Raw genomic sequence first — 26729 nt, 5'->3', positions numbered from 1 at the left:
GCTCATTGCAACCTCCACCTCCAGGGATCAAGCGACTCTTGCCTCAGCCTCCCAAGTAGCTGGGATTACAGGCGCACGCCACCACGCCCGGCTAATTTTTGTACTTTTTGGTAGAAACGGGGTTTCACCATGTTGACCAGGCTGGTCTCGAACTACTGAGATCAAGTGATCTGTCCGCCTTGCCCTCCCAAAGTACTGGGATTACAGGCGTGAGCCACTGCCGCCCAGTCCCTAGAAGTAACTTTTGTTTTCTTTTTAGCTGAACTTAGTGATATAAGAGCTTAAAGAATTGACAGGCTCTGGGTTTCGCTTCCCCAAACCTCTTTGTCCGCCTCAAACACACACAACAGGAACAAAGCCCAGCAGTGATTCACGCCACAACACTGGAAACGCTGGAGGAACGGAGCCCGCGGGTTGCTCAAAGCACGTCACTTCCGGGATCCAGGGTCGCGGGGAACTACTTCCGGGGGAGCGGCGCGGCGGCGGGGGAGGTAAGTGCCGCTGCTTCGCGGCGGGGCGGGGTTCGGGATGCAGCCGGAACCGAAAGAGAGCTGGGCTCGGCGTGGCCCAGGTCGGTCTGTGCGCCGCGGCGCCACTCTGCGGACCTGGGTGTCGCTCCGCTCAGGTCCTGAATAAGTTCCCGTGGCGCTGGTTCGAAAGTTACTTCCGGAGGGGAATTTGAGCTCCGGGGAGGCGGAGGACCTCGCCTGGTGCATACCAACGCTTTCGTGCGGAGCCTGGGCCAGAAACCTGGGCTCCTCATGGCCTGGTCCCGGCCTTTCCTCCCACGAGTGGAACAGTAGGAGGAGCCTGAGCTCCAGAGTTTGGCTAGGGTTCGAATCCGTATGGCCGTGTTACCGTGGGCAAGTCACGGTTTCTTTCTGGCCCTCAGTTTCGTCCTCTGAAATGGACATGCGCTCTTGTTCTGCGGGTGAAACGAGGTAGTGAATGTAAATCTTAGTTGGTGCACAGTGCATGCTTGTTGGAAGAATTCTTTTTAGGAGAATTCCTAAAATGAATTCTCTTAAAATTCTCGGGAAATGAATGTGAGAAACACTTTTAAAATGGTGACAACACATGTAGATTAATAATTATATTTTGCAGGGCATCTGCACACCAGTTTCAGCCCACCGGCTGGCTACCCATTGTGACTTTGCTCTGAGAGGTGGCTTAGTTTTGCTAATCTAGTTTTGCGCAGTTCTTAGGAATTTGTTGTAATGGGACGGGCCAGGCTATACAGCCCATTGTTATAAAGCGGTAACTTATTTTCTTTCTTTTTTTTTTAAGCCATTTTATTTATTTATTTATTTAGAGTCATAGTCCCACTGTGTTGCCCAAGCTGGAGTGCAGTGGCGATCTCGGCTCACTGCAACTTCCGCCTCCCGGGTTCAAGGAATTCTCCTGCCTCCACTTCCCGAGTAGCTGGTATTATAGACGTGTGCCACCACACCTGGCTAATTTTTGTACTTTCTGTTTGTTTGTTTTTGAGATGGAGTCTCGCTCTGTCGCCAGGCTGGAGCGCAGTGGCGTGATCCAGGCTCACTGCAACCTTCGCCTCCTGGGTTCAAGGGATTCCCCTGCCTCATCCTCCTGAGTAGCTGGGACTACAGGTGCACAGTACAATGCCTGGCTAATTTTTTTTTTTTTTTTTTTTTAAGTATTTTAGTAGAGACGGGGTTTCATCATGTTGGCCAGGGTGGTCTTGATCTTCTGACCTCGAGATCTGCCCGCCTCGGCTTCCCAAAGTCCTGGGATTACAGGCCTTAGCCACTGCGCCTGAGTAATTTTTGTATCTTTAGTAGAGATGGGGTTCCACCGTGTTGGCCAGGCTGGTCTTGAACTCCTGACCTCAGGTGATCCACCCGGCCTTGGCCTCCCAAAGCGTTGGGATTATAGGCGTGAGCCACCACACCTGGCTTATTTTCTTTTTAATTAAAAAAAAAAGTTCAAATATAGATGGAGTCTCACTATGTTGCCCAGTTGGTCTTGAACTCCGGGAGGCAAGATATCCTCCTGCCTGGAACTCCCAAAGTGTTTGAGACTACTGGCGTGAGCCACTGTGCCCGGCCTAAAGCAATAACTTCTGACACTGGTTTCTATCCCCCAGTCTGTTTCAGTTGAATTTTCACAACAGAATTTAAAGTTATTTCATGAGAAGCCAAGAATGCCCCACCATCACAGCACACAACACTGGGAGATGGTAAGGCCTATGGCAGTTGTGAAATCTGAGTTTTTCAGTCTTAAGAGAAAATTTAGTTAGTATTTGCCGAGTCCTGAGAGCTATGCTTGTCTCCGTGGTTATTTGTTTTGAAATGCTGACCCATTCTTTTTTCTCCCAATAACCATTTTGTTTTAGAATAATTTTAGATTTACAAAGTTATTGCAAAGATACTTCAGTGAGTTTCCCCTATTATTAACATCTTACATTAGTATAGTACATTTGTCACAATTACTGAACCAATATTGATACATTATTATTAACTCTAATCTGTACTTTATTCATTTTTCCTTAGTTTTTCTCTAATGTCCTTTTTCTGTTCCAGTATTGTCCAGGGCACCCTGCTACATTTAGTCATCATATCTCCTTAGGCACCTCTTCTCTGTGATGGTTTCTCAGGCTTTCCTTGTTGTAGATGAACTTGAGAGTTTTGAAGATTACTGACTGGTCAAATGTTTTGCAGAAGGACCTTTAAATAGGATTTGTCTGTTTTTGACATGAGTAAATCAGGGTAATGGGTTTTAGGGGAGGAAGACCACTGATATGGTTCAGCTATAACCCCACCCAAATCTCATCTTGAATTGTAGCTCCCATAATCCCCACATGTTGTGGGAAGGACCCAGTGGGAGGTCACTGAATCATGGGAGTGGGTTTTTCCCATGCTATTCTCCTGATAGTGAATAAGTCTCAGGAGATCTGATGGTTTTATAAAGGGGAATTCCCCTGCATATACTCCCTTGCCTGCCGCCACGTAAGACGTGCCTTAGCTCCTTCTTTGCCTTTCACCATGATTGTGAGGCCTCCCCAGCCATGTGGAACTGAGTCCATTAAACCTCTTTTTCTTTATAAATTACCCAGTGTTGGGTATTTCTTCAAAGTGGTGTGAAAATGGACTAATCCAACCATGGAGGTAAACTGCTATTCTTATCACATCATATCAAGGGTACATACTATCGGTATTAGTTATCATTGTTGATGTCTATTAACCTGGGCCACTTGACTTGAGGTTATAGTCAGGGTTTTCCAATGTAGAGTTACTTTTCCTCCCGTAGTTTCCACACTGTACTTTTGGAAGAAAGTCATTATGTACAGCACACATTTAAGGAGTGTGGAATTATGCTCCATGCTTAAAGGCAGAGCATTTGCATTAGATAATGCAAATTATTTGGAGTTCTTCTCTGTGGGAAATTTGTCTGTTCTCCTATTTATTTATTTATTTATTTAGAGACGGAGTTTCGCTCGTTACCCAGGCTGGAGTGCAATGGCACGATCTCAGCTCACCGCAACCTCCGCCTCCTGGGTTCAGGCAATTCTCCTGCCTCAGCCTCCTGAGTAGCTGGGATTACAGGCACGCGCCACCATGCCCAGCTAATTTTTTGTGTTTTTAGTAGAGACGGGGTTTCACCATGTTGACCAGGATGGTCTTGATCTCTTGACCTCGTGATCCACCCGCCTTGGCCTCCCAAAGTACTGGGATTAACAGGTATGAGCCACCGCGCCTGGCTTCTATTTATTTTTTCTCATAGAGTCATTTATTTGTATTGGTGAATTCATGGCTTTTTTTTTTTTTTTTTTTTGAGACAGAATCTTGCACTGTTGCCTGGGCTGGAGTGCAGTGGTACAATCTGGCTCACTGCAACCTCTACCTCCTGGGTTCAAGTGATTCCCTTGGCTCAGCCTTCTGAGTAGCTGGGATTACAGCTGTCCACCATCATGCCTGGCTAGTTTTTTATAGTTTTAGTAGAGACAGAGTTTCACTATGTTGGCCAGGGTAGTCTTGAACTCCTGACCTCATGATCTGCCTGCCTTGGCCTCCCAAGTTTTTTTTTGTTTGTTTGTTTGTTTGTTTGTTTTGAGACAGAGTCTTACTCTGTCACCCAGGTTGGAGTGCAATGGTGCAATCTTGGCTTACTGCAATCTCCACCTTCTGGGTTCAAGTGATTCTCTTGCCTCAGCATCCTGAGTAGCTGGGATTACAGGTGCTCCCCACCACGCCTGGTGAATTTTTGTATTTTTAGTAGAGATGGAGTTTCACTGTGTTGGGTAGGCTGGTCTTGAACCCCTGACCTCTGGTGATCCACCCGCCTCGGCCTCCTGAAGTGTTAGAATTACAGGTATGAGGCACTGTGCCCGGCCTGAACTCATGGATGCTTTGGGCTATCATCCGGTACTACTTTATTTTGTTGCTCAGATTGTTCCTGCATTGGCCTTTGGGAGCTGGCTCTTCCACTTGGCTCCTGTATCCCTTTGACAGACCCCCTCATTGTGTTTTGCTTTGTTTTGTTTTGTTGAGCACCTTCTTACTTTCTACTCTAGGCTTATCTCCTATGTTTCTGCCCCAGTCCTAGAATTAGCCATTTCCCAGGGAGACCTGGCTCCTTTTATTGGAGAATGGCCCAGAAAACAAGATCTGGGCTCTAGGTAGTATGCTCAGTGCTACGTAGTGTCCTTGCTTCTAGGCCTTTGCAGTGGACAGAGCAAGAGACATATGTATATATGCACAGATCTAGAAGTATTTCCATATGGAACCACCAGTATCTATGTTAAGCTGTACATAACTGATATCCAACTTTTTTTTTTTTTTTTTTTTTTAATGGGCTTTCACCATGATGGCCAGGCTGGTCTTGAACTCCTGACCTCAGGTGATCCACCCACCTCGGCCTCCCAAAGTGCTAGGATTACAGGCGTGAGCCACCATGCCCGGCTCTGATATCCAACTCATATCCATTGACAGCATGGCTTGTTCTAGCTCAGCAGTCCACAACCTTTTTGGCACCAGGGACTGGTTTTGTGGAAGACAATTTTTCTACAGACCCAGGGTGGAGATGGTTTTAGGATGATTCAAGTGCATTACATTTATTGTGCACTTTACTTCTGTTATTATTACATTGTAATATATAATGAAATGTTCATACAACTCACCATGATGTAGAATCAGTGGGAGCCCTGAACTTGTTTTCCTGCAACTAGACAGTCCCATCTGGGTGTGATGGGAGACAGTGACAGATCATCAGGCATTAGATTCTGATAAGGAGCGCACAACCTAGATCCCTCTCACATGCAGTTCACAATAGGGTTTGTGTTTCTGTGAGAATCTAATGCAGCCACTGATCTGATAGGAGGTGGAGCTCAGGTGGTAATGTGAGCGGTGAGGAGCGGCTGTAAATACAGATGAAGCTTACTTCCTGCTGTGTGGCCTGGGTCCTAATGGATCATGGACTGGTACTGGTCTGTGGCGTGGAGGTTGGGGACCCCTGTTCTGGTTTCCTTCTCTTGCTTATGTGTAACCTCCCACTCCACCTGTGACAAACCCGACTCCCACTATTCACCATACATTTACTTAATTATTTAGTGAACCTGTATCAGGGTTTTTAGAATTGCTCCCTTGTATCCCCTGTGGGAGGCAACTTATCAGCTGGAGTACGTTGTGGATGTGCGGTTCCTGCTGCCTTCAATTTTACAGGCTCCACTCATTTTCAGAGTTACTTAGGTCAGTACCTTATTCCCCCGCCACCGTTTCAGTGAAGTTGTTTAATATATTTAGATTCAAAGTGTCACATTCTGCATTCCATCTGAAACACCCTGACTTCACATGTGTGTGTGCGTTTGTGTGTTTTAAAAACAGGATCTCACTATGTTGCCCAGGCTGGTCTCAAACTCCTGGGCTCAAGCAATCCTCCTGCCTTGGCCTCTCAAAGTTCTGGGATTATGGGTGTGAGCCACTGCAACAGCCTTCCTATATGTTTTAAAAAATATTTGCATCATTAAAGTTTACTCTTTGTGCTGTAAAGTTTTTGGGTTTTGACAAGTGTTTAATATTTCGTATTCCTGGTTATGGTGTCATGCGGGATAGTTTCCCCTCCTTCGGGGATTATTTTTAACTTCTTTCAGATTTCACCTCAGCATTCTTGTTGGCTTTCTCCAAAATACGTCTATAACCTGAGAATTTATCACCTCCACTGCTACCCACCTGGTGCAAGCATGTCTTTTGACAGTTAAAGTGGCCTCTTAATTGGTCTCCTTGCTTTCAGTCTTGTACCCTACAGTCTGTTGTCAACAAAGCAGCCAGAGGGATCATTTTGAAATGAGTCAGACCATGTGATTTCTTCACTAAGAACCTTCCAGTAGCTCCCCTTTTACTCAGAGAACTGGCCAGAGTCCTTATAAAGGCCTGCAGCTTGCTTACTTGGTGGTTGTTGATCTTGAAGCTCATTCCTGCCTCAGGGCCTTGGCCCTTGCCCTCTCTCTATCCTGGGATACCCTGGTAGATATTTAAATGACTTATTCCTTTGCGTTCGTCTTTCCTCTGTTGAAATGTCACCTTTGCAGAGTGGCCCTTCTCTGACCACCTCATATTAAATAGTGCCCTCTTCCTCCCTCCTGTATATATTGTAATACTCCCCCGTGACATTACATGTGTATGTCTGTATTTGAGTACTTCCAACTGAATGGAAACTCCATGGCAGCGACTAGACTAGTGCCCGGCACATAGTAGATTCACAATAAATATTTGTCCAGTGAATTAATATCTTCCGTCACCAGTGTCCTGCACTTGGGTGAACTTCGCAGTGTCCAATAACCTCATGAAATTATTTGCTGCGTTCAGTAATAAATAATTGTGCACCTTTTGTTAAATTCAGATAGGGGTATGAAAGTTCCCTGGTGGATAAAAACCTCTGCCCTTAAGCAAGTCTGGAGTCGGACAGGGCTAGAGACCAGGATGGCAGCTCTGCCCTGACTCACCAGGAGAGCCTGGGGAACCTCGTGGCCTCTCAGCTCCTCCTTATTAAATTATGACACAGTTGGTTGAGGCATCTGGTCTTGCTTTCAAGGTGGGAAACAAAGGCATAGGCTTAGTCATTTACTAAGTATTTGTGAGTCAGGACCTGGAATAAACTCCAGATATATTGCTGTTGAAGATCCTTGCTGTTGAAGAGATTACAATGGATCAAGGAGAAAACAGTAGATTCCAGTGTAACATTTCTCAATAACATTCTAAAATTTGATCCAGCACATACATGCTCAGATGTAGATAGATATTTAAAAAGCTTCAGAGTATAATACTGGCCCTTAATATGATACTCTCTGATATTTTCTATTGTCATTTACTTACTTAAATAAAAGTGCTGGCTAATAAAAGAAATGCTGGTTGCAGCCCTCTAAATGGTTTTCCTGGCTCACTAAGGTCACAGCCTGCAGTTTGAAAACAATTGACGTAGCGGGTAAGAGCCTTGGCTATGGAGAAGCCGGCCCCTTTGAATCCTGACTTTGCCACTTAGCCAGGCTATCCCTGGGTAGGTCATGTAACCCCCCAGTCCTTGGTTTCCTCATCCTTATTAGTAATACCCCCTCCCAGTGTGGTTGGAAGTGTATGAGGTGCTGCCTGTAAAGTGCTGTTGGCAACACCTGGGCCTTGATTTACCCTCTGGTGGTGAAAAAATGGGGGGGGGGGGGGTTTGGGGGGCGTGTGGGGGGGAACAAAGCTGTCACAGCGAGTCTAAGGGGTAAGTGCCTCCTATTTATTTATTTATTTATTTATTTTTTTGAGACGGAGTTTTGCTCTTGTTACCCAGGCTGGAGTGCAATGGCGCGATCTCGGCTCACCGCAACCTCCACCTCCCGGGTTCAGGCAATTCTCCTGCCTCAGCCTCCTGAGTCGCTGGGATTACAGGCACGCGCCACCATGCCCAGCTCATTTTTTGTATTTTTAGTAGAGACGGGGTTTCACCATGTTGACCAGGATGGTCTCGATCTCTTGACCTCGTGATCCACCCGCCTCAGCCTCCCAAAGTGCTGGGATTACAGGTGTGAGCCACCGTGCCCGGCAGTGCCTCCTATTTGAGATCTGCAGGATGAATACTTGTTTGACTTTGGTCATCAGGAAAGGAAAACCCAGAAATACTGGCAGGAGGGCTGGGAAGTAAAGCACAGAGGTGTGGACAGAACTAGATGAGAGCTGTTCCACGTACCAGTACGCGTAGAGCATATTATGCTTTCCAGAACCTTTTCACAACCACCCTCCTATTATACCTGTGCTGCCCAGAGGGGAACCTTTGGTCACATGTGGCTTTTTATCGTTAATTAAAGTTAAAATTGAAATTAAAAATTTAGTTTCTCTGTAACATTTAAGTTCTCAATAGCCACATGTGGCTGGTGGCTACCATTTGGAGAACACAAATAGAGAACATTTCCATCACTGCGGAAAGTGTTATTGGACAGTGTGTCATTATACCCTAACAAAAGTCTTGTGAAGGAAGTAGGTAGGGCACAGATTTTTCTTATGTACTTCATTGTTTCATAACATTCCGAAAAATTAAAACTCCTGACCTCTTCACCTTAATAGCAACTATTTGTATTTCTGTGACCTCTTTTGATCTTTAGCCCATGAAAGCAGCTTATAGATGGTTGCAATCACAGTGTTTATACAATTGCTTATTTTTTTCAATTAATGTTATTTTGCAAAGACTTTCCACTGACCTGATACACGATGCTTATGTTTGCCGTGTTAGTGAAGGGGGATTATACCGTGATGCACCGCCGTTGGGTTGACTGCTTCCTGATCGTTGGCCACTTTGGTTGCTTCCTGTTTTTCAGTATTATGAATGGTGCTGCCATGAACTTTTTTGTACCTGAGGCTTTTTCTTCTTTTGAATTGTTTCCTTACTATAAATTCTAGGAAGTAAGTTATGCAGTCAAAGGATATAATCACTTTTATGGCTTTTGTTATATTTTGTGTAATTGCCATTTTAAAAAGAAGCTGAAATGTATTATAGATATTTTTTGTTGCTTGGCTCATGAGAACATCCAGTGTCTAGAGATCAAGAGGTGATTAGCCCAAAGTGCAGCTCCTCGCAGACAGAGCCAGGGCATGTGTTCCCTGCTTCCTGACTCCTGCCCCATCTTTCTGTTGTACCACTCCAAATATTTATTATCACAGTGTTGCTGTTAGTAGCACTAGTAAATCTGAGTATTTATAAGCTCATAAAGCTTGTTACAGCGCCTTAAGCAAAAAGCTTGGGGTCAAGGGCATTTTAAAAAATGCACACTTTATGAGGTGCAACTGCGGAGAAATAAGAACACGTTCTTAAGCCTTGGTATTCCCGTGGTGCTGGTGCTGGTAGAGGCTGTTACATTTCTTTCAGTGAAGCTGTTCTTGCAGCTGCCTTGGAATTTACTTCAGGGCCAGTTTATGAGGCACCCCAAGTAATCTGCTTGGAGCCTGAGTGTCGTACCTTGCATTTGACCAAACATGGTATTCCTGAGCTCAGTGCCACCTGATTCACCGCCCTTGGAACCAGATGATGTTGGGCTCTTTCCAGAAGTCAAATCCTTCCTGGGAGGATGAAGATCTGCCAGCTCTGAGGATTCTGGAAAAAAAGAAAAAGCCTCAAGCTTTGAAGGCCAGTCCCACAGTAGACAGAACTGATGTGAAAAGTGGCCATCCTGTTTCCCCAGGCACATGACTTTCCGAAGTGACTAGGTTGAAGGGGAAGCAATACTCTGGCGTAAGTCCGGCTCTGTTTACTTACGAAGGTCATCTTAGTTATTCTTCGGCTACTTCATGTTAGAAACGTGGTGCAAAGCAGTGCAGCCCAGCAGAGCCAAGGTGGAGGCAGGTCTTTAGGATGGTCTCTAGCCCAGGGCTGCCCCGCAGAAATATAATACAGACTATGTATAAGTTTACATTTTCCAGTTAACCACATTTAAAAAGCAAAAAGGGATGATGCCTGTAATCCCAAAACTTTGGGAGGCTTAGGCAGGAGGATCACTTGAGCCTAAGAGTAGGAGGCTACAGTGAGCTATGATTACACCATTGCACTCCAGCCTGGGTGACAGAGTGAGACCCTGTCTCTAAATAAATAAATGGGTAAAAAGAAACGTTGTTAAAAAATAGTGACAAAATATATGTAACAAATTTACCATTTTAACCATTCTTAAATTTAAAATTTAGTGGCATTTACAGTGTTGTATAGCCATGATCACTGCCTATTCCTAAAACTTTTTCAACTTTTCAAACTGAAACTCTGTACCCACTAGGCAATAACTCCCCATTTCCCTTCCCTCTAGCCCTTGGTAACCTCCGTTCTACTTTCTGTCTCTGAATTTGCCTATTCCAGGTACCTCATATAAGGGCAGTAATACAATATTTGTCCTTTTGTGTCTAGCTTATTTCACATGTTTATTCAAAGCTCATAATGTTTTGAAGGTTCATTTGTGTTGTAGTGTATATCAAAATTTCATTTCCTATATGGCTAATAGTCTACTTTACGTATATACTACGTTTTGTTTATCCATTCTCCTGTTTATGGACTCTTTGTTGTTTGTTTCCATCTTTTGGCTATTGTGAATAATGCTGCTATGAAATTAGTATCTGAGTCCTTGCTTTCAATTTGTTTTTTTTTTTTTTTTAAATAGGGTCTCACCTTGTCACTCAGCGTGGAGTACGGTGGTGCAGTCACAACTCACTGGCCTACTGTAGTCTTGATCTTCCAGCTTGAGCAATTCTGCCTCAGCCTTCTGAGTAGCTGGGCTACAGGTGCACACCACCATGCCTGGCTACTTTTTAAAGTTTTTTTGGCAACAGGGTCCTACTGTGTTGCCCAGGCTGGTTTCGAACTACTGGGCTTAAGTGACGCTTCTGCCTTGGCCTGCCACAGTGTTGGGCTTACGGTGTAACCCACCATGTCCAGCCAGTTGTTTTTTATGTGTATTTTTTTGGTGGCTGGGTGGTAGTGGCGAAGGTCTCTCTCTGTCACCCAGGCTGGAGTGCCAGTGGCATAATCATGGCTCACTGACTTTATGACCTCCTGGGCTCAAATGATCCTCCCACCTCAGCCTCTGGAGTAGCTGGGAATACAGGAATGCACCATCACTCCTGGCTAATTTATTATTTTTTCTGTAGAGATAGGATCTCGCTATGTTGCCCAGGCTGGTGTCAAACTCCTGAGCTCAAGTGATCTGCCCGCCATGGCCTCCCAAAGTGCTGGGATTACAGGTGTGAGCCACTGCAATCATTTCAACATGTAATCAATATAAAAACCTTATGAATGAGATAGACTACTTTCTTATTTTCATACTAAGTCTTTGAAATTGGGTGTGTAATTAATTAACTTAGCATCTCAATTCAAACTAGCTGCATTTCAAGTCTTAATAGACATGTGTGGCTCATGGCCACCAAATTGGATAGCTCAAATTTAGTAAAAAGTTGCATTAGGCCAGGCGTGGTGGCTCATGCCTGTAATTCTGGCACTTTGGGAGGCCGAGGTGGGTGGATCAACTGAGGTCAGGAGTTCAAGACCAGCCTGGCCATCACGGTGAAACCCCATCTTTAAAAAAAAAAAAAAAAAAAAAAAATGTTGCATTGTGGCACAGATCTCTGGAAACACAAAGGGTTTTGGATTCAGGTGGGCCTGGTTCCAAAGTAAACTTGCCTCTTTATCATTGGGATGGGCAGAAGAAAGCCACTGGTGGGTGCTGTGGTACAGGGGGAGCAGTTCAGTCATGCCAGGGGAGGAGGAGGGTGACAGGAAAGGCATGTTGAGGAGGTGACACTTGAGCTCAGCCTTAGAGGTAGAGTGGGGGCTTTGTCAAGCAGTCAAAATGGGAAAGGACATTCTTTGCAGTGTATGCAGCTTGGGCAGAGGCCCAGGATTTTGAAAGAGCCCAGTGCTCTTGGAGAACCACGGCAGTTCTTTCAGCTCGACCAGGATATTAGGAGTGGGGGGCCCTGCCAAGAGGAGAGGCTAGAGAGCTAGGCTGAGGCTGGACCTTGCACCACTGGCCACTGCTGCCCCTGTCATTCACGCCATCAGCAGCTGTTGTCTGGCTTATTGGCAGGGGCTCTTCCTGGCTCTCCCTGTGTCCACTTTTCCTCCTCCCCTTGTCCCTCCTCCATTTAAAAATGGAAGTCAGACCATGTCACTTTTCTGCTCAAAATGTTTTGGTGGCTTTACATTTTACTCAGTCAGGGCCGGGCGCGGTGGCTCAAGCCTGTAATCCCAGCACTTTGGGATGCCGAGGCGGGTGGATCACGAGGTCAAGAGATCGAGACCATCCTGGTCAACATGGTGAAACCCCGCCTCTACTAAAACTACAAAACATTAGCTGGACATGGTGGCACGTGCCTGTAATCCCACCTACTCAGGAGGCTGAGGCAGGAGAATTGCCTGAACCCAGGAGGCGGAGGTTGCGGTGAGCCGAGATCACGCCATTGCACTCCAGCCTGGGTAACAAGAGCGAAACTCCGTCTCAAAAAAAAAAAAAAAAAAAACATTTTACTCAGTCAAATTGGAGGTGAAAGTGTCCACCCCCACTCTTCTCTGATCTTACCTCCTTCTACCCTCCCTCTTGATCACTTCTCTCTGCCTGTATTGGCCTCGTTTCCCTGCCCTGGGGCCTCCACACTTGCTTTTCTCCCTGCCTGGAACATGTGTCCCACAGATACACAAATGGCTCACTCTCACTCCTTATCTCTTCCACTCCATTCCCATCTCTGTTCGTCAAAGAGGCCCTTCTTGTCACAAAATAAAATGGTGCCCTGAAGTTTTTTGAAAATGCTTATCGCTGCCTGGCATATCATGCCTTGATGTGCTTATTGTCAGCCTCCATCCTGAACATGTAGGCCCCAAGAAAGCAGGGTTTTGTCTGTTTTGCTCATTCTTCAGTGCTTGGTATTCAAGATTATTTGTTGAATGAATGACTAGATGAATAAATAAACAACAAAAACTGAAGTGTAGCAAGCTTTCAGTAAATGTATGTTGATTTGAGATTTTTGTTGAAGTGCTTCCCTTTGCATTTATTTATTTTTCTCAATTTTATGTTTGGAAAACATTAAACATACAGAAAAGTTGAAAGAATGGTTCAGTGACTAACCATACATCCCCAACTTAGGTCAAGAATTGTTAATATCTCACAATTCCTGCATATATTCTTGGGGGTGTGTGTGTGTGTGTTGTTCAAGTTAAAAGTCAGTTACAGGCTGGGTGTGGTGGCTCACACCTGTAATCCCAGCACTTTGGGAGGCTGAGGCGGGCAGATCAACTGAGGTCAGGAGTTTGAGATCAGCCTGGCCAACATGGTAAAACTGTCTCTCTACTAAAAATATAAAAACCAGCTGGGTGTGATGGCCCATGCCAGTAATCTCAGCTACTCAGGAGGCTGAGGCAAGAGAATTGCTTGAACCCAGGAGGCGGAAGTTGCAGTGAGCCAAGATCATGCCATTGCCCTCCAGCCTGGGCAATAGAGTGAGACTCCATAAAGAATGAATGAGCGTCAGTTACAGAAATATGACACTGACCCTTTGCATTTACAAGGTGGCTCTGAAGAGTGGTGAGTTAGAAGAGACCCCACGCAGCAAGCAGCTTGGCCATGGCATCTGACCTGGACTTCTCACCTCCAGAGGTGCCGGAGCCCACTTTCCTGGAGGACCTGCTACGGTATGGACTCTTCCTGGGAGCCGTCTTCCAGCTCATCTGCGTGCTGGCCATCATTGTACCCATTCCCAAGTCTTACGAGGCGGTGAGTTTTTCCTTGGGAGCCTCAGCTCTGAGTGCCAGGCTGGGTTCTGAGTACTAACAGTAGATGTCACCACGACTAAGATCCACGGAGTCTACTCTGGGCGTTCGTGATTTAGTGTGCCCCTGAATTCCCACCTGGTGGGTTGAACCACATAGCTAATACTTTATTTGTTCATGTACCCATTTAAGCAGATTTTTATTTAGTGCCTACTACATTTCAGACTCTGCTGAAAGATGTAGTGTCTGCCCTTGAGGAGCATCTAGTCCTTGGGAGAGAAGGCAGATAACAAAACATACCCCCATGTACTCCCATGAGAAGTGCAGAGTACAGCGAGGATATGTAATGAGGGGGAGAGACCTGATCTTACCCTGGGCTGTGGCCCTGCTGAGGAGACAGTGTTTGAGCTGAGGCTGAAGGAATGAGCAGGCTTCTGCCAGGCGAAGTAGGCAAGGGACAGGGCCGACATTCCAGGGAGAGGGCATTACACATGCAAGGGACTCAGAATAAAGGAAGGGGCTAGGTCAGGGAACCAAATGAAAGTGACTGTGGCCAGAGCACAAAGGGGCAGGATGAGAGGTGCAGCCAGAGGTGTGGGCAGGGGCTAGAGGGTTTTAAGTATGTGAATGACATGGTCAAACTGGCTTTTTTGTTGTTTTGACTCTTCTTCTGTAAGTGTCTTTATAACTATACACCCTCCTTCTACCCACTTTCTTGCCCACTCCTGTTTGCTCATGACATTGAGTCGTTGGAGAAAGCAGGCCATTTGTCATGCGGGATACCTCCATCCCAGGAATTGGCTAATTGCTTCTCTGTGGTGTCATTTAACGTGTTTCTGTGTTCTCTGTGTTTCCTATCAACAGGAGTTCCATCTAAAGGCCTGATTCCATTCCAGTCAGGTTACTTGGTGCGAACACCTCAGAGCTGGTGCTGTGTACTCCCTACTGTGTGGCATCAACAGGCACATGGTGTCTGGCTGCCACACATTTAGAGATTCTAGGATTGATTGGTGGGTTTCGGTGGTATCAGTTGATCCCTCCATTATAGAAATCCCCTGTCAGTCTTTCACCTAAGTGGTTTTAGCATCCACTGGTGGTTGTTGCTTAGTTCCATTATTGGCAGACAGGGTCTCCCAAGGAGAGAATATGGCGGATGATGAGAAGTGGGCCTAGGCTAGAGCCTGTAGGGGCTCCAGCATTGAGGGGACACGCAGGGGAGGAGGAGCGGCCAGCAAGGGCAGGGAAAACTTGGTGAACAGGGACGGGTTTGTGGCCTCTAGGTTGTCTTGTCCATCTCTTAATCTGGTATCTTGAGAAGGAGATCATGATTGGAGTTCTTCCAGCTACAATTGTATCGCGTTTTAAAAACACAATCCCTGTGATCTTGGGCTCTGTCCTCGCAGACATGGCATGCTACTGCGTATTAATGAATAACAAACACTGGTTTAGTCATTGGTGGCTGGTGAGGCTTGTGAAGAGTCCCGAAGGAGGAAGGTGCTGAGCCTTCCTGTCACAGGCAGAGATGTTTTGCTGTTGGGAGGGCAGGGAGGCTGTTCACCTCCTGTTGTGTGTGATCCCTTCGAGGTAAGCCACAGAAGCCTGGGTTAGTTCAGCAAACTTCAGAAAAGGAGACCCTTTTTTTCTCTTTAAGGTTTTCAGTGGGATAGTGGGTTAAAGTCTTTTGAGACAGGGAGTTGACGAAGAGTTCAAAAATATGCCTCCATACCCCCCCCCACTGCCATTTAGCAGTTAATTTCAGACAACAGCCTCATCTTTTTAAATTTAAATATAGTACATGACATCTCCCATTTTTATTAATCTTGCATTTAGGGGAACAAGGCTCACACAAGTGAATTGTCTTCATAACTGAAGCTTACTGTTTTAACTTTTTATTTTAGCTTTTCAGTGGATCAGTAGCAAAAAAATACAGTACTGTTAATCTAACTTTTTACTGGTACATCAGGGGAGCAAATGGCCCCAAGTTACACAGGGGGTTCTGTTGCTAACTTTCTCTATGTGTCCCCATAAGGAAGCCTTTCTCACTCCCAAACTCCTCACTAGATGGAAAGGAAACAGCATTCTGTGCATAAACAAGGTTACAAAGAGAGGGTGAGTGCTGAGACTATGCTGCTTAGAGGCTGTCTCTAACAGCTAGCTGGGATTTGGAAGGAGTTTGGAAGGGAATGAAGAGGGTTTTAACATGGGGACAGGGTGCTCTTAGGGAGAAAGGGAGCCCATGGGAGTGGGGGCAGCTCGTAAGACCCCAGGCAACTTGAAGGCAGTTGGGAGATACCTGGAGGTGGAGGAGGGCAGGAGGTAGAAGAGGGCAGAAGTGAGGGTGGGGGGAACCAGAACACAGTCTTGCTCTCCCTGCCGTTTTGCTGAGGGCAAAATCTTCTCTTTTGCTTAGCCTATAGAAACAAGGTTTATTAGTGGCTTTTTGGGTCAGAAGATAATATTTTTGGCTCTAGATGATGGGAAAGCCTTTGAAAAGCAAAAGAATGTCTTTCCTGTTGTTCCAGTAAGCCGATTTTTTGCAACTCGCTTATGACTTCAGTACTTCAATACTTAGCAGATTATTTGAAAGCTCTTTGGGGGGTAATCAGAGAGGAAAAAAGGGAACACATACAAATGCTTCCCACCCCACCCCCTTCCTTTTCATAGTAGGAGCAAGACCCAAGTCCCTAGAATCCTAAGCCAGATGAAAAGTTTTTCTCATTGGCACCTCATTAAACTCAGACCTGAGAAAACAAGCATTTGTTTGAGCCTAATGGGGTCCAGGGCCACACTTAATCCAAGCATTTTCTTGTAGGCTGGATTCTAAAATGTATGACAGTATATCCTAGAACCATTTCCATCTAGTCCAGGTTAGTGGGTAAGTTTCATCTCTCATGCCAAGTCTGATTGATTGTATGATGGCCATGGTGGAAAGGATTCTGGGGCTGCTGCTTTGCTCTGAAGGAAAGAAATTGATCTGTGATGTGTGTTTGCTGTGAGCTGGGATTAGAGACTGATAGTGCTGGATTGTTCAATGATTCTCTACCAGGCTGCACATTAGAACCATCTGGGGAACTTTCAAAGGCCTAGACTACACCCAGAGAGATTTGATTCAGTTGTTCTCTGAAGCCTTAGATCAGTATTTTCTTTTTATTTATGTTTTTGAGACAGGGTCTAGCTCTGTTGCCCAGGCTGAAGTGCAGTGGCACAATCATAGCTCACTGCAGCCTTGACCTCCGGGGCTCAAGTGATCCTCCCTCCTCAGCCTCCTTAGTAGCTGGGACTGCAGGTGTGCACCACCACACCTGACTAATTTTTAAATAATTTTTTGTAGAGACGCGGTCTCACTATGTTTTGCCCAGGCTGGTCTGGAACTCCTGGGCTCAGGTAATCCTTTCACCTTGGCTTCCCAAAGTGATGGGATTACAGGCGTGAGCCAGTGTGCCCAGCTTGGATCAGTATTTTTTAAAAGTGTCTAGGTGATTGTAATATGCAGCCACTGCTCAAGTCTTCAGATGACTTCCCTCAAGCACAAACCAATTTTAGGAGGGCAGGATGTTCGGTTCTTAGATGTGTTAAGTTTGAAATAATAGCAAAATGTCCTATGTGAGAAAGGAAGAGCGAGCAAGAAGTTGGGAATAGAGACCTGATATTTTATTAACAGAGCATTATCATTCGTTATCATGCCTGTAATCCCAGCACTTTGGGAGACTGAGGCCGGCGGATCACCAGAGGTCAGGAGTTCAAGATCAGCCTGGCCAATGGTGAAACCCTGTCTCTACTAAAAATAGAAAAATTAGCCAGGTGTGGTGGTGCGCACATGTAATCCCAGTTGCTAGGGAGGCTGAGGCAGGAGAATCACTTGAACCCAGGAGGTGGAGGTTGCAGTGAGCTGAGATCGTGCCATTGCATTCAAGCCTGGGTGACAGAGTGAGACTCTGTTTCAAAAAAAACAAAAACAAAAACAAAACCCAGCGTTATTACTTGAAACTCAAGCATGAGTTGCTAAGTTTTTCAAGGGAAAGGAAGATTCAGGAAAGACCTGAACTTGGAGCATGCCCAACCTGCTTGAAGTAGTTTCTGTGCAATGTAGATAGACTGAGAAAGTTTGGGTGCTGTCCTAGAACCCAAGAGCAGGGGTGTGGCAGGGCCTCTGGAAGTGGTGGGAACTGGGACTTACTGCTTATAACCAGCATGCTCTCTGCCTCCCCTCCTGACCCCCTCCTGTCTTTTGCTTTTCACTAGGACCCTGCTTCTCTGCTTGCTGGCCCTGTGGTGAGATGCAGCACAGCCACTAAACACAACCATGCCTTCCTGCTGGTCTCAGTTCCAGAATCCCCAGGGAAGGAACTGTGGCTGACCCAGCTTGGGACAGCTGTGGCTGGGGGGAGGGGAGGGTTCTGTGGCGTGACCTCTGAGTGGGGATGGGAAGGTCTGTTTCCCCAGGGGGAGTGCTAGGCAGATGAAGCTGGGGTCTCCATTTCTCTCCCTCTCTCAAATTATAGGCAGAGCAGTGGTCAGAAGACCAGGAGAGTGTGGCCTCCCTGAAGTCCACTGAGTGATCCAAGAAGAGCTCATCAGACCAGTTCCCTGGAGAGGACTGAGGAAAGCTGGCCTAGTCTGATGCTGCCACTGTGTTCCAGCTGCTCTCCTTGAGAGTTGGGTTTCAGTAGAAGAAGGTTCTCAGTAGGAAGTTCTTGACTTTCTAGGGAGGTCCCAGGGTAGGCTGGAGGAGTCTGTGAGCCCCCTCAAATTGTGTACAAGAATGTGAGGTTTATATGTCCAGGCACATTTTCTGGGGAGATGGTCCATAGCCTCTCTACATGGAGTGCAGTGGGAAGTGGGGGGCAGGTTTCTTCTCAAGTTAGGGAGCCTGTCTCCCTCCTCCCCATAACCCTCCTGAGTTAGCCTCCAAGCCTCTTTTGGACCCATTTCTTCATGGAGCGTTGATTCAGTCAACCCTAAGCAAGTGGGTGTTGACTTTGAGTTCAGCAACTCGTGTGGCAGCTAGTCATACACAGTGGTGAATCAGAAACTCTCGTAGGATCAGCGTTGACTATTCTCATCTCTTCATGTGCTTATGGTGCATCTCGTCAGCCTGCAGCCAGCTGCCTGCTTCTAGAAGGAAGCCCATTCACTTCCACTCTGCTGTGTTTGTTGATTGCCACCATCTCATGTTAGTGGGGACTCTTACTCTTGCAAGCTCAGAAACTCAGCTCCAGCAGCTTCCCTGAATGGAAACAGTATTGGTTCTTGGAACTGGGAATTTGGAGGTATAGCTGGATTTAGGGATTCAAGGGGTCTCCAGGGCTCCATCTGTCCCTCCATCTCCCTGCTTTCCTGGGAGTGGCGGCTTCCTTCCTAGGCCCTTCCTCTGTGTTGGGAAAGATGGCAGCTGCAGTCAGTGCCCTTATCAGTCGGGATTGTGAGGTGAGAGAAGCCATTTCTCTGCCTCTGCTCACCTTCTGAGTCTCATGGAAGGCCTCTCCTTGGCCACGTACACCTTGCCCCACAGGTGAGAAGTGGGAATGAGTACTGTCTCTAGCCAGGCCACATGTAGCTGCCTACTCTTGTGGCCCCAGTGACTGAGAGTCCCCAGAACCTTATGGGATAGGGAAAGGGCAGGGCCCCCATGGAAAAGGGGTGCTGGGAAGACAGACAGCAGGTGGCCAGCATTGTGATCTAGTGCAGCACTCAGCACAGGCGATGGTGAGAGTGGTGGCTCCCAGTGTGATGCCCGTGGAGACTTCACAACCAGCCAGAAGGCCCTGCAGTGTTTAGACCCCTGATGTTTTGGCTCATCAGGGTGGTGAGCCACCTGCACCTGCTGCATCACAGGTAGCTCATTCCTGTGCTGCCGTCGGACAATGGCCTAGAAGGTCAGGATTCTTGGAAAATTTTGCACAAGGGTCTTGATTTTACATGAGGCCCCTGGTTGCCAGTGAGGGCTGCCGTAAATAAATAAGGAGCCCAGGCAAGCATCCACCCATACTCAACACCTCGGGACACAGGCTCACAGAAGCAACTTTGCGATTCTGCTCTGTGTGTGTTTTTTTGTTTGTTTCTGTTTCTGTGTGTTTTTAAAGCTTGGGAGGCAGGCTGTTTTTTTCTTAATGACCCGTTCTGGAGCGATTGCCATGTGGTGGGCAGGGTGAGGGTATAAACATGCTCCCACCAGCCTGGTCTGGAGATGTGTACTGGCTGGTTCCTGGGAGAGACGGCTGGACACACAGGAACCGCAGAGCAGCCAGTGGGGAGGGCCGGCATTGTGGTGCTGAATTGTGTCTGGAATGAACTCCCAAGGCTGTTCTTGCTAATCACAGTCCTCCCCGCCTGCAAAGCACGTCCTGGACTCTGTGTCTCCATCTGCCCTGTTGAGCCCACATGGTTGGCCTCCCCTGCCCTCTGCTTCAGCCCATCCTATCTTTCCTCAAGGCCAGTGCTAGTTTCATCTCCACAAGGCCTTCTCAGCTCCTACCCTGTCCTGGGCCCTCATGGCCCGCTGGGACGGGCAGGGCCTTCAGCATTGGGCAGACTGGTCTGAGTGCTGACCTGCCCTTAATCTGCCTCTGTCATTGGAAGAGGACATTCCTGCCCACATCCATCGTTCTTAGAGGGTCACTGGAGATAAGGTGCACAAGGGTGCCTGAGTGTAGCAGAATGGTTTTCTTTCCCTGGGCCATTTTCAGGGAAAGAGTGACCTGTGTAGAATGACATTTTGCCCTGATTTACAGGACTAAATCCACATTAAACCATAGAGTGGAAATCATAAAATTCAGTGGAGCTTTCCTGCTGGAAGGGATGTGCTGTACTGTGGCACAGATTCGATTACTCGGACCTGATGAATAGCAGCAATTTTCTGGCCTGGCAAGCACTGCAGAGCTGCTTCATTATTGATGGGGCCTGTGTCCACGCAGGACGCCTCCGCGAACCCAGGAGCCTCCTGGCAGCCGGAGTTTCCTTTCATATGTGCCAGTGTGATTGCTGAGGAAACTTGAGGCTCGCTCCAGAGAAGGCACAGTGCTCCCAGCTTTAAAGGCGGGGCTGTCGGCTGTGTAGTCTGCCATCTGTGTGGCTGGGACTGACAGTGTACATTGGAGGAGAAGTGAAGAGGCAGCCCTTCATTCCGATGCATCCTTCTCAGTGAAGAACTTGGAGCTATAGGCCCTGTGTGGCTAGGACCCCAGGGCCCAGGTCCTGTGGGTCACGGCTGCCTTTGCCTCCCTGCGGCTTGCATGGGGCCGCCGCATGGCCTCAGGGAGCCTGAGTGGCCCTTGCCAGTGGAGTGTGGCTTGCAGCGGCTGGCTCACCAGGGCGAGGCAAAGGCTCAGTGAGCATCCACGTGGCATACCCACTAAGTGTGCATTCTCTTCATTCCCTGTAGGGCCTGGCTCAGTGCCCACGTGTACTGGGTGCAGGTAGAGATACAGAGGATGAAAGGGAGCAGAGTACTGGGAGACGCCGGCTGGCTGGTAGCCCAGGGTGAGAGTGTGGGCTGCGAGAGGGGGCCTGCCCAGAGACAGGGGCCAAGGCCGAGCGAGAGGCCTGGAGACAGGGGCCCCTGCTGAGTGTCTTGGAATTTATCTCACATGAAGGGGAACCAGCAAGGTTTTAAAAGGAGGAAGCAGACATGATTTGGACTGTTGTCGTTGTTTTAGGAAAATCAACTCTGAAAGTAACGCAAAGAGTGATGAACATGGAGGAGGGAGGCGTGGGCAGGAAATCTGTGGGAGGCGGATGCAGCAGGCGGGGCCGGCCCGGGACCTGGGTCTGAGCGTCCAGAGGGGACGGGCTGGGTCTAGAGCCCCTTGGAAAGCGGAGTGGACAGGACTTGGGGACAGGTTGGATGCTGAGAACTCAGAAGTGACTTGGTGGTGTCTAGTTGAGTAACTGGGTGTGTGACGGCTCTAAAGCTGAGGTAGGGAAGAGAGGAGGAGGTCTGGTGTGAGGAGGAGACAGATGATGACTTGGTAATTGCAGTGTGTACACACCCACAGAAGACTGCCCTCAGCTGTAAAAAATCAAGCGTAGTTGAGCTCAGGAGTTCTGGGCTGTAGTGTGCTATGCTGATCGGGTGTCCGCACTAAGTTCGGCATCAATATGGTGACCTCCTGGGAGCAGGGGACCACCAGGTTGCCTAAGGAGGGGTGAACCAGCCCACGTTGGAAACAGAGCAGGTCAAAACTCCCGTGCTGATCAGTAGTGGGATCGCGCCTGAGAATAGCCACTGCACTCCAGCCTGGGCAACATAGCGAGACCCCCATCTCTTAAAAAAAAAAAAATCAAGTGTAGTCTGGAACACAAACCCACTTTTCTGACTCCTCTAGGGACTTTAGTCACAAACAAGGGGCTTTTAAGTGGCCCATCAACAGATAGGTTCTCGGAGGAGCTGTACTTAACCGTTCCAGAGGCACCTGGTGGTTCTAGGAGCTGCTAAACAGAGAGTAGACTTCACAGTTAACTCAGATTCAAAGGATCCCTACCCCTGAGGGCCCCAGGAAACCTGGGAGAGGCTGGCCCGCGTAACCATGAAGAGGTTAGGTTCAGATCTTGGGTCTCCTAGTCACCAGCTAAGACCTTAGTCAAGTCATTTGACCTGAGTGGTTTGTTCCTTTGTTTATAAATTGGGCCTCGTTATGGCAGTTTGTGAGGCTGTCATGTCCAGACACATAACACAAGGCCTGGCATATTTTAAACAATAAATAATTAGCAGCTGTTGTAGCTCTTGTTATTTTTTAGAGAGGGAGTCTTGCTCTGTTGCGCAGGCTGGAGTATAGTAGCTATTCACAGACATGATCATAGCGCACTGCAGCCTCAAACTCTTGGGCTTAAGTGATCCTCTTGTTTCAACCTCTCGAGTAGCTGGGATGACAGGTGTGTGCCACCCTGCCCAGTTGTTATTATTGGTGGCTGTGCTTAGGCAAACTTCAGGCCTGGGGATATATATTGGGTTTTAAATATATTCATATCCTCTGTGACTGTGGAAAAGTGAAGCCTAATTTTAAGTGCTATATTCTAATGGGAATAAACAAGAATGAAGTTCTCATGGTTATTGGGAGATCGTGGCTGTTCTTTCATTCATTCATTCATTCATTCATTCGGCGACAGTTGAAGCTATCCCAAAGTGTTCATGGGCTAATAGGGGAGGCTAACATGAAAACATGTAACTATGGAAAAATAATAGTGGCATTATGGGTTGGGCGTGGTGGCTCACACCTGTAACCTCAGCACTTTGGGAGGCTGAGGCAGGTGGATCACTTGAGGTCAGGAGTTTGAGACCAGCATGACAAAACCCCATCTCTAGAAAAAATATAAAAAATTAGCTGTGTATGCTGGCAGGTGCCTGTAATTCCAGCTATTCAGGAGGCTGAGGCAGGAGAATCGCTTGAACCTGGGAGGCAGAAGGTTGCAGTGAGCTAAGATTGAGCCACTGCACTCTAGCCTGGGCAAAAGAGTGTGACCCTCTTTTCAAAAAAGCAGTGGCATTATAAGGTTCCTGGGTAACTAGGAGAAAGGGGGAAGAAGGGTTGCCCCCAGCTGGAGGGAGGAGCAGGGAAGGCAGGCTAGACAGTGAGTAGGAGTGTATTCATGGACAGGCCAAACCATGGGAGCAGTTTGCTGGGTGGCCAAGGAAACGGGTGTTCCTGTTGATGAAGGTGACCAGTGGAAGCCCTGGGGCCTGACTCAGGTGGGGGATGAAGAAGAGCCCAGTGAGGCTGGAGAGGTGGCCTCCTTAGATGCCATTCCAGAGGGAGCCACTGGAAGGTTTAAGGTGGAAGATGCAGTGGTCAGACTTGCACTTCAGAACACTTCCTTTGGTAGGTGCATGAGGAATGTGCCAGAGATGGCAGGCGCTTCAGCTAGCAGTGGGTGAAACTGAAGGGGGAATTGGATGCTGGAGAGAGTAATAGAATCAAGACGTAGAACGGGTCATGTCAGCAGGACATGGTGACTCATTGGACTGTGGGGAGCAGAGAGAGGGTGAGGTCACCAGGTCTCTGGTTGCTCCACCAGTGAGAGGCGGGCCGGGCCTTCTGGGCCTGGGACGGTTGAGTTGGAGGTGCCTTGGAGACGCCAGTCCCAATCGTCTGGCAGACAGCTGGATCAAGGGAGAGGTCTGGGAGGTGCCAGAAGGGTTGAGGGTCCAGAGAGAGGGCCTGTGGAGTGAGGGAGGCCCTGGGGCGGCAGCTGGGCCTCACTGTCCCTGTGGTCTCTGAACTGAGCCCCATTGAAACTGGAGGAGCCCCCAGCCTGGAGCTCAGAAGGCAGACTCCTTCCTAGAGATCCAGGCAGACCTTGCAAGTTTCATTTTGTTTTGTTTGGCCAGGTTACATAAACAGAATAGGGAGACCTTCAGATCATTGTGACTTTTGTCGGGAGGAGGCTCAGCAGGCCGAGGGAATCCAGAGCTGCCGTGAGAGGCTTGGCTGGGGAGGGGAGGCCCTCCAGTTATCTTGGACAATCACTCCTTGGGGGCCTGAGACCTGGCTGGCTCTTTGTATCTGGTTATCTTGCCTGGCTGGCGGGAGACGGTGTTGGCTGATAGGAGGGAGCTGACAGGCCTCTGGACTGGATCCGAGACAGGGATGCCCTCCCCTGCATGGTCCCTCCTCTTCTGTAGGATGGGTTGAGGCTTGGGCCAAGGACCCATGGGGCAAGCAGGGAAGGTCAGGGAGTAAAATGAGCTGGAAGCCGGGGTTGGCAAATGAAACACAAGGGGGTTATTTTTCTCATCTGGAAGTGTCCTCCTCTCAGGAGTCTTAGTCCGCTTCTTATTTTCCCATTTCTCGTAAAGAACATGGGCACTGAGAAACTTTCCCAGTCATAGTGCTGGGTGTGGCAGGATGTGGGGGCCGTGGCCGGCACCTGAAAAGGGGCAGCACCGCCTCAGCTCATCGCTGCCACGAGGGAATGCAGGGCCAGTGTCACCAGATGGTTAGTTTCAAGAGAATCTAGGAATCCAGATTTAATGGGAAATCTCCCAATTGGCATACATTTTTAAATAAGCACTGCAGGCCAAGTGAAGTCTGCTTGTGGCCTGGACGAGGCCTCTGGGGTGTGGTTGGTGCTCTCTGGGCTAGCCCGGCCTCTCTGACGTCCTTTCTAGCCATGGCACACTGCAAGTTATCACCGGAGGAGGAGAGGACACTTGACAGGAGCACACTGAGCCTGTTCTAGATTCTTCTCTGGCAGGAGCCCGAGTGGCCTGGGCCAGGCTGTGTCCCTTCCCTGGAGTCTCCCTTCCTTATCAACATAATAAAGGCCAGGCTGGATCTGTGGGTTTGAACCTTCTGTTCCTTAGCAGCAGAACTTTGTTTCATTTGAATCTTACAAGAGACAAATCACAGTGTATGAAATAGACTGAAAATCAGAGCTGCTCCAGTCGCAGGGGAGTCTGGAGTTCTGCCCCGAGGCTGCCTCTGCCCTCCCCCAGAGGCACCTCTGCCAGGCTCCACAGAACACAGTGTGGGACTTAACCTTCCGGCCGGCCCTCCGCACCCCTCCCGGCCCTGGTGTTCTGTGGGTTCAATGGGAGGACAAGAATGGCGGCCAGAGGAGAGCAAGCCACAGTGGGTCTGCCCCACAGCCCGCTCCTTGCCCACATTTTGTCCAGTCCCTGGCACGGGGTGACCGGCCAGCCACTGGGTGCAGCTGCCACTTCCTGGGTGCTTTCCATGTAGTTTTCCTCCTCACATCAGCCCTGTAAGGTGTGCGTGGCTATTTCCATTTCGCAGGTGAGTAAACCAAGACACGGAAAGGGGAAGTGAGTTTCCCACAAGGTCAGGCGGCTGGAAAAGGAAGGGTCCCAGGTTCCGCCTAGGCATCTGAGACCCCACAAGTTGCCCCCTTCCCATGGGGCCTCCTTTATTCTTCGCGCAGAGCCACGATGCTCCCGGGGCAGTCCCACATACATGTGGATACCAGGTCCCGGGAATGACAATGCCATCTCTTGTGTTTCTGCGGCATGCTTCTTTGCTTTCAGACTTGATCTCCTTTTGCTGGCATCAAGCTTGATCCATCTAAGCAGGACTTTCCTTTTTATCACCACACAGGAGGCTGAACCATCTGAGCCCAGAAGTGCTGAGGTGACGAGGAAGCCCAAGACTACTGTTCCTTCTGTGAACAAGAGGCCCAAGAAAGAGACCAAGAAGAAGCGGTAGAAGAGGAGGCCCGAGGAGCCGGGCAGGCAGGGAGAGGGCCTTGGGGACAGCCCTCCTGGGAATCTACATCCTGTTCCCCTCTCCGTCCCAGGCTCAGGGTCCGAGGAGGCCACAACGCCCTCTGACCGCAGAGATCTAAACAGTCATGACAGTCCCCAGGCTCCAGCTGGGCAGTCTACCACTTCCTCTTCCTTCTGCCTCTGTGACGGTTTGGAGTCAAGGGGACTGAAACACACCGTGAGCAAAGACTGTATTAGGAGGTTTGTTCAGAAGTCAGGTCAGCTCACAGAGTCACACTTTCTTACTTAGTCATGTGTGCAGCCTTGAGTCATCCCCTCCTTGTGGTTGACACTACATTTTGGAGTCATTAATGCTGACGAGCACACCCTCTCCCATTATTTGTGCACTACGGATCTCCTGCTAACCAGTCACCTTTGCTGCTGCTGTGTAGACAGAGCCAGGCCTCACCTGTTTGTTTAGACCAAGACACCATGGCCATGCAACATTCGTGATCCCCCTAGCTGTGACAGCCAGGCCCAGAAAATGGCCGATGTGAGAGCCAGCAGATGGCCCAGGCCGGGGTAGGCAGTGCCTGCATCTGCTCCGTCAGGTGCAGGGATTTGGCTGAAGGCATGCATATTTCCTGGGCACAGACTTCCCAAGCCTCTGAAATGGGAGGCTCGTCAATTTCAGACCAACTTCCTTTCTACCCATCATAGCACGTTCAAGGTGTGCCTTTTCCTTCCACCTGTACATCCCCCGTCCCTTCAATTCTTCCATTCCCTGATCTGCGAGAGTTCCTGGGGGAAGCGTGGTGAATAAACTGACATGCATGCTGAA

General features: G+C 48.3%; 1 protein-coding gene across 3 annotated transcripts; it reads left to right on the top strand.

Moving 5' to 3' along the window:
* The first annotated feature begins 403 nt into the window (after positions 1 to 403).
* On the top strand, positions 404 to 26729 carry MANBAL (mannosidase beta like). Of its 3 annotated transcripts, none has more exons than XM_032295003.1 (3): positions 404 to 491; positions 13531 to 13735; positions 25782 to 26729. In XM_032295003.1, exons 2-3 carry the CDS (start codon positions 13586 to 13588, stop codon positions 25887 to 25889), a joined length of 258 nt encoding a protein of 85 aa, XP_032150894.1. In that variant the 5' UTR covers positions 404 to 491; positions 13531 to 13585; the 3' UTR covers positions 25890 to 26729. The 3 variants fall into 3 exon arrangements, with proteins under 3 accessions (XP_032150894.1, XP_032150895.1, XP_032150896.1); XM_032295004.1 differs by lacking the exon at positions 404 to 491 and adding an exon at positions 504 to 941; XM_032295005.1 differs by lacking the exon at positions 404 to 491 and adding an exon at positions 1591 to 1610.

This window comes from Sapajus apella, unplaced genomic scaffold (assembly GCF_009761245.1).
Source record: "Sapajus apella isolate SASKATOON/1434 unplaced genomic scaffold, GSC_monkey_1.0 scaffold33, whole genome shotgun sequence".
NCBI lineage: Eukaryota > Metazoa > Chordata > Mammalia > Primates > Cebidae > Sapajus > Sapajus apella.
The sequence above is the reverse complement of the archived record's forward strand: the minus strand, read 5'-3'. Positions and strand labels throughout refer to the sequence as shown.